At 43.5% G+C, this 14133-nt stretch overlaps 1 protein-coding gene across 2 annotated transcripts in view; it reads right to left on the reverse strand.

Moving 5' to 3' along the window:
- Window positions 1-7444: 7444 nt before the first annotated feature.
- CTHRC1 (collagen triple helix repeat containing 1) overlaps window positions 7445-14133 on the reverse strand; it is a 32863-nt gene continuing 26174 nt past the window's right edge. The window contains exon 4 of one of the 2 annotated variants that reach the window (XM_083186201.1): window positions 7445-7899. In XM_083186201.1, coding sequence (XP_083042327.1) covers window positions 7757-7899 — 143 coding nt within the window. In that variant the 3' untranslated portion in view covers window positions 7445-7756. The remainder of the gene's footprint in view (window positions 7900-14133) is intronic. The other variant, XM_083186200.1, reaches the window with a different exon arrangement.

Below are 14133 nucleotides of genomic sequence, written 5' to 3' on the forward strand. Positions count from 1 at the left end.
AACAGTTCTGAATCAGGCCCTTTATCTTACGCCACTCACCCCAAAGTCTGATACATACGCTATGTTCTAGAACTCCGATATAACATGAATACAGAATGATCAGGTTGTCAGTGCCTAGGTCGACAGCCAAAAGGTCAACCAATATTGGTCAACAGGCAGAAGGTCAACACATATGGTGAAACGGTCGACATGGTGAAACGGTCGGCATGGAAGATGTCGACATAGGAAAGGTGGACATGAGTTTTTCATGATTTCTGGGTGTCTATGTTGACATAGGTCGACATGTCGCATGCTCTGGGCATGGTGCCTCACTGCACCCCACACCTATTATGATCTAATGTTATGGTAAAGTATCAACAAGTTGGTTTCAAACAAAATCATGAAAAACACATGTCAACATTTTCCACGTCAACCTTTTTTATGTGTTGCCCTTCTGCCTGTCGACTTTTTGACTGTCGACCTAATGAGCAGATACTGCTTGGACTGCACATCCTAATAAGAGAGGAATGCCCTCCTGCGCTGTCTCCTGTCCCCTTGTTAGGGCAACGACCAAAGTATGATGACATCACAGCGCATGTGCGACCTGACACACGTCACTGCGCTGTGCGATGAGACCTTATACCACTATGGGGCTGATTCCCGTTTGTTTCTGTCTGAATTCGGCCCCGTTACCGATGATTGGTGGTTTGCAAATATGCGCATGGCCAAACCCCAGGAGCGAATGGCGATTGGCCTTTCGATTTGGGAAGGGAGGGGCCGGGGGTGGCAGCAGGGTAACACACCGTTAAAGGTCCTGCAAATACATATTTTCTATGAGATTGACATGTGATAGATACAGACATCAATTCAATTATTGACTGTTATTTAATTATTAAGCCTGAGGTTTTTTTTTTAATACGAATGTTGTATATTATAGTCATTTATTTTTTTCCAGCACTTGCTCCATTCTATACAAATGCGCTTGGGTCTGTTTGGGGTTTATTGCATCATTTTGCTACGTCCGTATGCATGTTGGTTGAGACCACCTCCTAGGGGGTTTTCCCACTGTATATGGACATACTCTGCACTGTCCAAATTCATTAGGGGCACCTCCATACAGCCAATAAGCCAGAAATCTGACCTTTAAATTCTACAATACTATTTCCTAATGCCCTCCATGTATGCAATTAAGGATAGAATATTGCTGTTATACCGGGTACACACTGGCCCTTATTCATCTGATCACAGTACAAATTTGTTTGGAAAATGGGCAAAACCATGTGCACTGCAGGTGGGGCAGATGTAACATGTGCAGAGAGAGTTAAATTTGGGTGGGGTGTTGAAACTGAAATCTACATTGCAGTGTAAAAATAATGCAGCCAGTATTTACCCTGCACAGAAACAAAATAACTCACACAAATCTAACTCTCTCTGCACATGTTACATCTGCCCCACCTGCAGTGCTCATGGTTTTGCCCAGGGCTATTTTTTAGCAGGCTCCAGCAGGAACTGAGACCCTTATTCTAGTTCACTCTTTCTGACAAAATATTTCTTAAGGAGCCCATACACGCTCCGTTTTCGCAGGCTCCGTTTTGTACTATACGATGCACGCTCCCGCGCATCACATAGTACGGTACAAAAAGTATGTGCTGCACATACTTTTGTACTAGGTAAACATCGTATCGGATCGCAGTGCATGCACACTGCATGCACAAGCGATGCGATCCGATACGATGTGTGCTGTTTCAGCACAGAACGGATCCGTTAAACGGACCGTGTATGGGGGGCTTTAGATGGACAAAACCATGTGCACTGCAGGTGAGGCAGGTGTAAAACCCCACCCAAATCTAATTATCTCTGCACAAGTAACACCTGCCTCACCTGCAGTGCACATGGTTTTGTCCATCTAAGAAATATTTTGTCAGAAAGAGTGAACTAGAATAAGGGCCTCAGTTCCTGCTTGAGCATACTGAAAAATAGCCCTGGTTTTGCCCATTTTGAGAACACATTTGTACTTTGATCAGGTCTGAATAAAGGCCACTGTAGCGATGTCAGGCAGATTTGCCATTTCTTAATGATAAATCACCTACATAGCTCAGTGTGTACCCTCATTCAGACCTGAACATACAATTCGCAGATGGGTTATATTCCACCATGCTGTAGTTGTGTGGAGTTTGTTTGTATATTCTCCCTGAGCTTGTGAGTGGATATTGGCAGACAGACAATTTCTATTTTATCCACCAGGTGGCAGTAAAAGCTCTCAGAATACTTCACAGCAATTCAGTTTATTTCAGCTTCAGTCAAACTGAATTTATTGTGACTGAATTAAAGAGATTGAGGGGTATCTAATTACCCACGGTAATTGTCTTGATGTTGTGGTATCCAATGAGCCCCAATATGCCAGCAGGGGCCACAGCTTATCGTGACAGGCAGGCAATGCCGAATCCTCAAAAGCAGACCCATTTTTGAGTTTAGCAGGGCTGCAGTCAGCAAACACTGAACCTGTGTGTTTTTGTGTAAAAATGTATTTTATATATTTTTTTTACAGGCGATCTAAATTGGATAGCCCAGAATAAAAAATGTTTTAATCTAAATGACCAAAGCAGTTCCATTCCAAAATGGTAAAAAGCAGGATTCTATCAGTAGGTTCATACCCTCCAACAATCCCAACGGAAAAATCTGTACAGGCCAGGGGGTGTGTCCATAGATAGAGGGTGTGGCCATTTGTAAAGGGGCGTGGTCCGTGAGCCCGGCCTCTGTGTTCGACACTGTCTAAGTGGATTACTATTGGTTTACAATGACTAGGTCGACACCTAATAAACATGAAAACCAATCAGATTCTGTATATTATCTTCGAGAATAAGAAATAGATTCTAATTGGTTGCCGGACCATAGCAACATCTGAAATTAGAACTCGGATGAACCCCTACGTCTTTTCAGTGTATTTCTGTACATATAACAGAATGCTGTTGAATTGTGGTGAACTGTAGGAGAGGGTCGTAGCAGGAGAAGGTAGATCCAACCCGGAGCTGGCCTCTAAGAAAGAGAGGGTGCGTGCGTTACGGGGGTCTTTGCCCTGATCACCCCCTGTGCCCAGATCTGTATGAAGCATTATCATATGGGGTGTTCACCAGTGTTTGTGGCATGACCAATGTATGACAAGGATTTTATTGGAAAGCAGAAACAGTATTTAGGAACTAGTACTGCCAAAACCATTGCTAAAGTGCACTTGATTCGAAAATCAGGTCCCCCTCCCGGACCCCCCCAGGAAGATGGGCAAGTCTCCCACATCGCCCCCTTCCCCGATACAAGTACTGGATTTTGCGGGTACGTGGCAAGGAGTGGGGCTAAAATTACGCGATTAACGTAATTTCCTATAATTTTAGCGCAGATCGTGACTTGACGGTTTTGACTGGTATGGGGGCGGGGCTTGGTAACATCAGCTTCGTCCCGCCCTTTGACATGTAGTGTTTGGTCTTCTCTCCGGGCTTCTCCCGGAGAGAAAAAAAAGTAGGCAAGTATGAAGATGTGACGTTGCCCATAGCAACCAATTCGATTTTCGCAAATAGATTTGCTAGCCGTGCACATCTATTTGCAGGGCGTGATTTCACTTGGCGGTGCAGCGCTTACCTGATCTCTGACTGCTGGAAATGAGTAATCCTGCGATCAGGTCTGAATCAGGCCCTTAATGTCTAGCCCCCCCCCCTTCCCCTTTGCAGGCTAACCCAAACCCCCCAGCCTAACTCTTGCTAGTGCCTAAACCTGACCTCCCCCCCCAGTCTAATGCTAAACTGCCCCACATTCTTACATTTGGCAGTTATGATTCTGGCATCAGCGTCATCATCGATGTTGGAATTCTGGCGCCGCAAGTCATTATACCAATGTTGGTATTTTCGGATGTTACCGGCATCCCCTTCAGCTGCCATGTGTCCCTGCACCCTCATTGCAAGCAGGCCTCCAGGAATTTGGCACATCTATAACATTGTACATACAGTATGTTCTGCATTATCTGCATAGTCTACAACCAGGGCTTAAAGTGGTCATGCAGAGGTGGGGGAACTCAGTTCCCCCTCACTTTCACCCCTGTCTACAACATATATTTCACACATCTAAAACATGGAGTCCATAGTCATCTTGTTTTCCCCTTTATTTACTTAATGCCCTCGTTATACTTAATTTGATTCCCTTTTTTTGTTTTATCTTTCTTTTTCTAGCTCTTGACAGCTGAATATGGGCCAGATTCTCTAAGCCTTGAAAGTGATCAATTTGAGAGTGATAAATAGCCAGCCAATCAGCTCTTGTCTGACATCTTTAAAACACAGTCTGTGACATGGCAGGTAGGAGCTGATTGGCTGGATGTTTATCACTCTCCATTTTATCACTTTTGAAGCTTAGCCTTGGACTGGCCCCTCTCAGCTCAGGGCCCCATAGCATCTGCACTTCCTACACCTATGGTAGCTCTGCTCCTGTATATAACACATGATTTAACTGTGACAGGGAAGGTGGCCCCTCTCAGCTGTGGGCCCTATAGCAGCTGCATTCCCTGCACTTATGGTAATTACACCCTTGCGTATAACACATGTAACTGTGACAGGGAAGTTTGCCAATGCTGTGAGAGCTGCTGACCATGCCCACAGCCCCTTTCTCCTGTGAATAGAGACTCTCAGGATTATTCAAGTTCATTCGGTCCTCCGTGAATTTGCACGGGGGACCAAATGGGTTTGGTGGATTTGCAAGGCTGCGAATTCACAGCCTTGCAAATTAACCAGAATAACCTCCCCTGTGCGCATGCGGGACAGTTGGGAGGTATGCATGTAGCTGTGGCAGGGAAGGTCTATATTTCATTCATACTTGCCTACTTTTGAAAACTAGTTTCAGTGAGAATATAATTGGTAATATCATTTTGCACAGTGCCCCATTGAGGGGGCGTGTCATGCTCCTCCCAAAGGGCGTGTCTAGTTCCATATATGGAGAGATTGTGAAAAGAGAATGTGAACGTGGCACCTAGAAGTGTGGGGGTGTACTGCTACATCTGAGAGGAATCTTGTAAAATGACTTATATCCAAATGTAGATGAGCCCCAAAGCCGTTAGTAAGCGCTACTATACTTGGTAAAGTGCTGGGGAATGGTGCTGATGATTCAGTGTAAATGTCTCTCATTCCTTTCTCCCCAAAAATGTAACAGTGTAATGTGGGCTAGGTGACATGTGGGAGATTGCTAGACTAATGAGGGAGAGATGGAGATTGCTGTTATTTCAGGGAGTCTCCTGCAGAATGCAGGAGGGGAGGTAACTATGATGTAACAGTGTAATGTGGGCTAGGTGACATGAGGGAGATTGCTGGACTAATGAGGGAGAGAGGGAGATTGCTGTTATTTCAGGGAGTCTCCTGCAGAATGCAGGAGGGAAGGCAGCTATCATTTCATTCATGCCATGTCCTTTCCACTTATTGCAATTGCCACTGTCATTTTCTATTTATTACCACTGGTTTTTCCTTTTCACCCGGCCAGTTGCTCACAGAAATAATTTCTCATTTGAGTACAGTCAGCAATTCTCCAATCCTTGCTTTGGTGCAGATAGCCTCTGTGGCTGCCTGCATATTAAACCACACTGACGGACGATACAGACACAACTGATGCTATCAGAAAACTTCTCTCCCCAGGTTCTAGAGTTACCCATATAGTCTCAGTCCTATGTTCTGTACCCGGCGTAGTGCTGCTTTAAGCTCCTTCTTTGCAGATAAGTAAGAGAAGTCCCAGTCCCTGTTCCCAGCTCCGTGTTCTGCAAGCAGGTTATAACCATGATCAGCTGTGCCCCAGGCATGGTTATCATTGTACAAAGACGCATTATGATTAATAGTCATGTGCCCGCATACCTGTGTGCGACCAATTCCTGTATGCAAAGTCAGACTGGTGCATGGATGACCCAGAGGGTAATGCAGTGGTAGGGGCCCATGTGGATAGTCTCCAGTGGGGGTGTGGCCAGCCACCACAGAGGTTTAGCTAACTGTTAGACAATGCATGGTCTGGGCCCTTGATAAATGTAAGTACTGCTATTGGATGCATGATAATGTACCAAATTAATAACATCAATGCACGTTAGAATAAGGTAACATATGTATAATGTACAATTTAAGTGCACACCCAGGAGCCTAGACCCTAGAGAAGGAGGTGGGCCCCAGGCCATTTCTCCCTGTGCCACTGTGGCCCAGACCAACCCTGCCTGTACGATTAGAGTACACTGTGTGCAGCTTCACTGAGCCTGCGTGTGGACTACTACCGTGTTTCCCCGATAATAAGACCTACCCCGAAAATAAGCCCTACCCTTGATTTTGGTCACTGGTCCTAAATAAGCCCGACCCCGAAAATAAGCCCTAGTAAAATTTCATTATCTGGCGTTCAGACAATAGATTCTACACCTGCTAAACCCCCCTGATCCCCCACTCACCACCCCTAACCCCCCTCACCTCCGTTGTGTAGGTAAAAGCACAGGCTTCTTCTGAAGCCGCTTCTATTCCCATGGATGCATTGCGGTGCGGTACGTCACCTCGCACATAACGCGGTTGCAGAACGGAGCTGTGTCACAGCAAAGAAGAGCTGGACATTATTGAGACTTAAAGGAGTACTGGGGTATGTTTACCTTTTATCACGGAGGAGTGGGGACATGTTTATTACTGTAAGGAGGACTGGGGGCATGTTTACCGGTATAATGGAGGACTGGGGGCATGTTTGCCGATATAATGGAGGACTGGGGGCATGTTTATTAAGGAGTACTGGGGTATGTTTACCTGTATCAAGAAGGACTGGGGGCATGTTTCTTGACATTTGCTGTCAATGTTCATTAAAATAAGCCCTACCCCTAAAATAAGCCCTATGGTGTTTTTTGTTCAAGAAAAAAAAATAAGACAGTGTCTTATTATCGGGGAAACACGGTACCTGAAGAGATGTCCGGCATATTTTTTTAAATACACCTGGATTCCTGCTTCTGGCCAACTCTTCTGTTATGTCATGATGTCACTTGTTCTGCATAACCTCCATGTTTCTGACATGATCAACACAGATCAGTAGCTTCTTAGTAGTGGCTTTTTTTTCATTGAGGCTCCATGGTAGTCTCATACATCTTTACTGATAGCGTAAGACCGAGTACATTGTGGTAAAGATACTGTATAACGATGATCCTACAAATCTAATACCATTATGACCCAACACCATTACGATCCAACACTGTCAAGATCCAACACCCTCATAATCCAACACCATCACAACCCAACACCATCACGACCCAACATCATCATGACCAACTCAAGCCCACACCATTATGACACAATCATGACCAAATGACATCAAGACCCAATAACATCATGACACAGCATCATCATGAATGACAGCAAAGGCGGTGTCTGGCAGTACATGATGAAATTCCCATTCAACAATTCACTAATTTCTAGATTGTTTCTTTTTAGTTTTATTTAAAAAAAAAACATTTGGATATAAAAAAAACAAAGTACAACTAAGGAGTATGGAGATTGCCTTCTAATGAATGACATTGGAGCCGATTATCTAAAATTGTCCTGCAATTTGTCGAAAGTCAGCTCAAAAAAGCGTCTTATTGACCGATAGAACATAAAGTGTTGTCACATTCTAAATGACTAAAAAGCACCTGGTCATTTTATTTATACAGTACGTATAATTCCATATTTTTCTAATTTCCCTTCCGTTACAGAGGTTTCGTTCGCTGCACCTATAAAATAATAATGTGCAATTTTAGTGTTGAGAATGTTTATTTTGGTAGCTCTTCAATGATGATCCTGGAGACGGAGTTCCACCCAGTAGAAGCATCTCCTCTGGGGTAGTCAGTGCAGGTGCCCACCCAGACAGCTACGTCCACCAGTCCAGAACTGATTCCTTCACACAAGCCCTCCACTGTAAGCAAAACACAAATATTTCACAGCAAAAGTTCGTAGCCATACATGAACATAACAATATTTGTCTTTATAGATTGGGAACACATTAAAATGTTTACCAACCAAATTTCACTTCAATCATCTGCCCACGATGAACTGTGGAGAACTTGCTTAAAGTGTTCCTATCAGTTTTGAAAAATCTAAAATAACCTCAACCACCAATGATTTTAAAATATTAACCCCTTCCTGACAGAGCCAGTTTTTGCGTTCCTGACAGAGCCCTTTTTTTCAAATCTGACATGTCTCACTTAAGTGGGGATAACTTTTTTTTGCTTTTACTTATCCCAGTGATTTTGAGATTGTTTTTTCGTGACACATTGTACTTCAAATTAGTGGTAAATTTGGGTCGATACAGTCTGTGTTTTTTTGTGAAAAATACCAAAATGTCGTGAAAAAATGGAAAATTTAGCAATTTGCAAAATGTTAAATTTTCTGCTTGTGAGACAAATAATCATACCACTCAAAATAGTTTATAACTAACATAGACCATATGTCTACTTTATGTTTCCATCATTATTTCAACTTCCTTTTAATTTTTTTGGACACTAGGAGGCTTACAATATGAATAGCAAATTCTCAAATTTTCAAGAAAATTTCAAACACTGATTTTTTTAGGGACCAGTTCAGTTCTGATGTGACTTTGAGGGACTTGTATGTGAGACACCCCCATAAATGATACCATTTCAAAAACTGCACCCCTCACAGTATTCAAAACAGCATTTTGGAAGTTTGTTAACCCTTTAGGTGTTTCACAGGAATTAAAACAAAGTGTAGGTGAAATTTCAAAATTTCATTTTTTTTGCAGATTTGCAATTTTAATACATTTTTCTAAGGAACACAGTACATTTTACTAGAGAAATGTGACTAAAAATTGATTCCCCCAATTCTTTTGTTTTCATAAATATCCTATATGTGGCCCTAGTGTGCACGTTGACCAAACCACAGGCTTCATAATAGAAGGAGCACCTACTTGATTTTGGAGCCTCCTTTTTATGAGATTATTTTTTAGGCACCATGTAGGTTTCTAGGCACCATAAGATGCTAAAATTTAGGAACCCCCCCACAAGTGACCCCATTTTGCAAACTACACCCCTCAGGGAATTTATCTAGGGGTATAGTGTACATTTCAAACCCCCAGGGGTTTCACCAATTGTGGTACAACTGGGCAGTGAAAATGAAAAATTAAATTTTTTACACAAAAATGCAGTTCTGGCTCAAAATTTTTCATTTTCAGAAGGTATGAAGGAGAAAAAGCACCCCAAAATCTGTGCCCCAATTTCTCCCGAGTACGGCAATGCCTCACATGTGACCAAAAAATACCATTTGGGTGCATGGCAGGACTCAGAAAGGAAGGAGTGATTTTTGGATTTTGCAGCTCAGATTCTGGTGGAATGTTGGTGGGTGCTATGTTGCATTAGCAAGACCCCCCAAGCACCAATACAGTGGAACCCCCCCACAAGTGACCCCATTTTGCAAACTACACCCCTCAGGGAATTCATCTAGGGGTATAGTGTACATTTCAAACCCCCAGGGGTTTCACCAATTTTGATACAACTGGGCAGTGAAAATGAAAAATTACATTTTTTTACACAAAAATGCAGTTCTGGCTCAAAATTTTTCATTTTCACAAGGAATGAAGGAGACAAAGCACCCCAAAATCTGTGCCCCAATTTCTCCCGAGTATGGCAATGCCTCATATGTGACCAAAAAATACCAGTTGGGTGCATGGCAGGACTCAGAAGGGAAGGAGTGATTTTTGGTGGTGGAATGTTGGTGGGTGCTATGTCGCATTAGCAAGACCCCCAAAGCACCAATACAGTGGAACCCCCCCACAAGTGACCCCATTTTGCAAACTACACCCCTCAGGGAATTCATCTAGGGGTATAGTGTACATTTCAAACCCCCAGGGGTTTCACCAATTTTGATACAACTGGGCAGTGAAAATGAAAAATTACATTTTTTTACACAAAAATGCAGTTCTGGCTCAAAATTTTTCATTTTCAGAAGGTATGAAGGAGAAAAAGCACCCCAAAATCTGTGCCCCAATTTCTCCCGAGTACGGCAATGCCTCACATGTGACCAAAAAATACCATTTGGGCGCATGGCAGGACTCAGAAGGGAAGGAGTGATTTTTGGATTTTGCAGCTCAGATTCTGGTGGAATTTTGGTGGGTGCTATGTCGCATTAGCAAGACCCCCCAAGCACCAATACAGTGGAACCCCCCCACAAGTGACCCCATTTTGCAAACTACACCCCTCAGGGAATTCATCTAGGGGTATAGTGTACATTTCAAACCCCCAGGGGTTTCACCAATTTTGATACAACTGGGCTGTGCAAATGCAAAATTAAATTTTTTACACAAAAATGCAGTTCTGGCTCAAAATTTTTCATTTTCACAAGGAATGAAGGAGACAAAGCACCCCAAAATCTGTGCCCCAATTTCTCCCGAGTACGGCAATGCCTCACATGTGACCAAAAAATACCATTTGGGTGCATGGCAGGACTCAGAAAGGAAGGAGTGATTTTTGGATTTTGCAGCTCAGATTCTGGTGGAATGTTGGTGGGTGCTATGTTGCATTAGCAAGACCCCCCAAGCACCAATACAGTGGAACCCCCCCCACAAGTGACCCCATTTTGCAAACTACACCCCTCAGGGAATTCATCTAGGGGTATAGTGTACATTTCAAACCCCCAGGGGTTTCACCAATTTTGATACAACTGGGCAGTGAAAATGAAAAATTACATTTTTTTACACAAAAATGCAGTTTTGGCTCAAAATTTTTCATTTTCAGAAGGTATGAAGGAGAAAAAGCACCCCAAAATCTGTGCCCCAATTTCTCCCGAGTACGGCAATGCCTCACATGTGACCAAAAAATACCATTTGGGCGCATGGCAGGACTCAGAAGGGAAGGAGTGATTTTTGGATTTTGCAGCTCAGATTCTGGTGGAATTTTGGTGGGTGCTATGTCGCATTAGCAAGACCCCCCAAGCACCAATACAGTGGAACCCCCCCACAAGTGACCCCATTTTGCAAACTACACCCCTCAGGGAATTCATCTAGGGGTATAGTGTACATTTCAAACCCCCAGGGGTTTCACCAATTTTGATACAACTGGGCTGTGCAAATGCAAAATTACATTTTTTACACAAAAATGCAGTTCTGGCTCAAAATTTTTCATTTTCACAAGGAATGAAGGAGACAAAGCACCCCAAAATCTGTGCCCCAATTTCTCCCGAGTACGGCAATGCCTCACATGTGACCAAAAAATACCATTTGGGTGCATGGCAGGACTCAGAAAGGAAGGAGTGATTTTTGGATTTTGCAGCTCAGATTCTGGTGGAATGTTGGTGGGTGCTATGTTGCATTAGCAAGACCCCCCAAGCACCAATACAGTGGAACCCCCCCCACAAGTGACCCCATTTTGCAAACTACACCCCTCAGGGAATTCATCTAGGGGTATAGTGTACATTTCAAACCCCCAGGGGTTTCACCAATTTTGATACAACTGGGCAGTGAAAATGAAAAATTACATTTTTTTACACAAAAATGCAGTTCTGGCTCAAAATTTTTCATTTTCACAAGGAATGAAGGAGACAAAGCACCCCAAAATCTGTGCCCCAATTTCTCCCGAGTATGGCAATGCCTCATATGTGACCAAAAAATACCAGTTGGGTGCATGGCAGGACTCAGAAGGGAAGGAGTGATTTTTGGTGGTGGAATGTTGGTGGGTGCTATGTCGCATTAGCAAGACCCCCAAAGCACCAATACAGTGGAACCCCCCCACAAGTGACCCCATTTTGCAAACTACACCCCTCAGGGAATTCATCTAGGGGTATAGTGTACATTTCAAACCCCCAGGGGTTTCACCAATTTTGATACAACTGGGCAGTGAAAATGAAAAATTACATTTTTTTACACAAAAATGCAGTTCTGGCTCAAAATTTTTCATTTTCAGAAGGTATGAAGGAGAAAAAGCACCCCAAAATCTGTGCCCCAATTTCTCCCGAGTACGGCAATGCCTCACATGTGACCAAAAAATACCATTTGGGCGCATGGCAGTACTCAGAAGGGAAGGAGTGATTTTTGGATTTTGCAGCTCAGATTCTGGTGGAATTTTGGTGGGTGCTATGTCGCATTAGCAAGACCCCCCAAGCACCAATACAGTGGAACCCCCCCACAAGTGACCCCATTTTGCAAACTACACCCCTCAGGGAATTCATCTAGGGGTATAGTGTACATTTCAAATCCCCAGGGGTTTCACCAATTTTGATACAACTGGGCTGTGCAAATGCAAAATTACATTTTTTACACAAAAATGCAGTTCTGGCTCAAAATCTTTCATTTTCACAAGGAATGAAGGAGACAAAGCACCCCAAAATCTGTGCCCCAATTTCTCCCGAGTACGGCAATGCCTCACATGTGACCAAAAAATACCATTTGGGTGCATGGCAGGACTCAGAAAGGAAGGAGTGATTTTTGGATTTTGCAGCTCAGATTCTGGTGGAATGTTGGTGGGTGCTATGTTGCATTAGCAAGACCCCCCAAGCACCAATACAGTGGAACCCCCCCACAAGTGACCCCATTTTGCAAACTACACCCCTCAGGGAATTCATCTAGGGGTATAGTGTACATTTCAAACCCCCAGGGGTTTCACCAATTTTGATACAACTGGGCAGTGAAAATGAAAAATTACATTTTTTTACACAAAAATGCAGTTCTGGCTCAAAATTTTTCATTTTCAGAAGGTATGAAGGAGAAAAAGCACCCCAAAATCTGTGCCCCAATTTCTCCCGAGTACGGCAATGCCTCACATGTGACCAAAAAATACCATTTGGGTGCATGGCAGGACTCAGAAAGGAAGGAGTGATTTTTGGATTTTGCAGCTCAGATTCTGGTGGAATGTTGGTGGGTGCTATGTTGCATTAGCAAGACCCCCCAAGCACCAATACAGTGGAACCCCCCCACAAGTGACCCCATTTTGCAAACTACACCCCTCAGGGAATTCATCTAGGGGTATAGTGTACATTTCAAACCCCCAGGGGTTTCACCAATTTTGATACAACTGGGTAGTGAAAATGAAAAATTACATTTTTTTACACAAAAATGCAGTTCTGGCTCAAAATTTTTCATTTTCAGAAGGTATGAAGGAGAAAAAGCACCCCAAAATCTGTGCCCCAATTTCTCCCGAGTATGGCAATGCCTCATATGTGACCAAAAAATACCAGTTGGGTGCATGGCAGGACTCAGAAGGGAAGGAGTGATTTTTGGTGGTGGAATGTTGGTGGGTGCTATGTCGCATTAGCAAGACCCCCAAAGCACCAATACAGTGGAACCCCCCCCCACAAGTGACCCCATTTTGCAAACTACACCCCTCAGGGAATTCATCTAGGGGTATAGTGTACATTTCAAACCCCCAGGGGTTTCACCAATTTTGATACAACTGGGCAGTGAAAATGAAAAATTACATTTTTTTACACAAAAATGCAGTTCTGGCTCAAAATTTTTCATTTTCAGAAGGTATGAAGGAGAAAAAGCACCCCAAAATCTGTGCCCCAATTTCTCCCGAGTACGGCAATGCCTCATGTGTGACCAAAAAGTGGCAGGACTCAGAAGGGAAGGAGTGATATTTGGATTTTGCAGCACAAATTCTGGTGGAATGTTGGTGGGTGCTATGTCGCATTAGCAAGACCCCCAAAGCACCAATACAGTGGAACCCCCCCACAAGTGACCCCATTTTGCAAACTACACCCCTCAGGGAATTCATCTAGGGGTATAGTGTACATTTCAAACCCCCAGGGGTTTCACCAATTTTGATACAACTGGTGAGTGAAAATGAAAAATTACATTTTTTTACACAAAAATGCAGTTCTGGCTCAAAATTTTTCATTTTCAGAAGGTATGAAGGAGAAAAAGCACCCCAAAATCTGTGCCCCAATTTCTCCCGAGTACGGCAATGCCTCATGTGTGACCAAAAAGTGGCAGGACTCAGAAGAGAAGGAGTGATATTTGGATTTTGCAGCACAAATTCTGGTGGAATGTTGGTGGGTGCTATGTCGCATTAGCAAGACCCCCAAAGCACCAATACAGTGGAACCCCCCCCCACAAGTGACCCCATTTTGCAAACTACACCCCTCAGGGAATTCATCTAGGGGTATAGTGTACATTTCAAACCCCCAGGGGTTTCACCAATTT

The sequence above is a fragment of the Crinia signifera genome, chromosome 5 (genome assembly GCF_055691185.1).
Source record: "Crinia signifera chromosome 5, ASM5569118v1, whole genome shotgun sequence".
Classification (NCBI taxonomy): domain Eukaryota; kingdom Metazoa; phylum Chordata; class Amphibia; order Anura; family Myobatrachidae; genus Crinia; species Crinia signifera.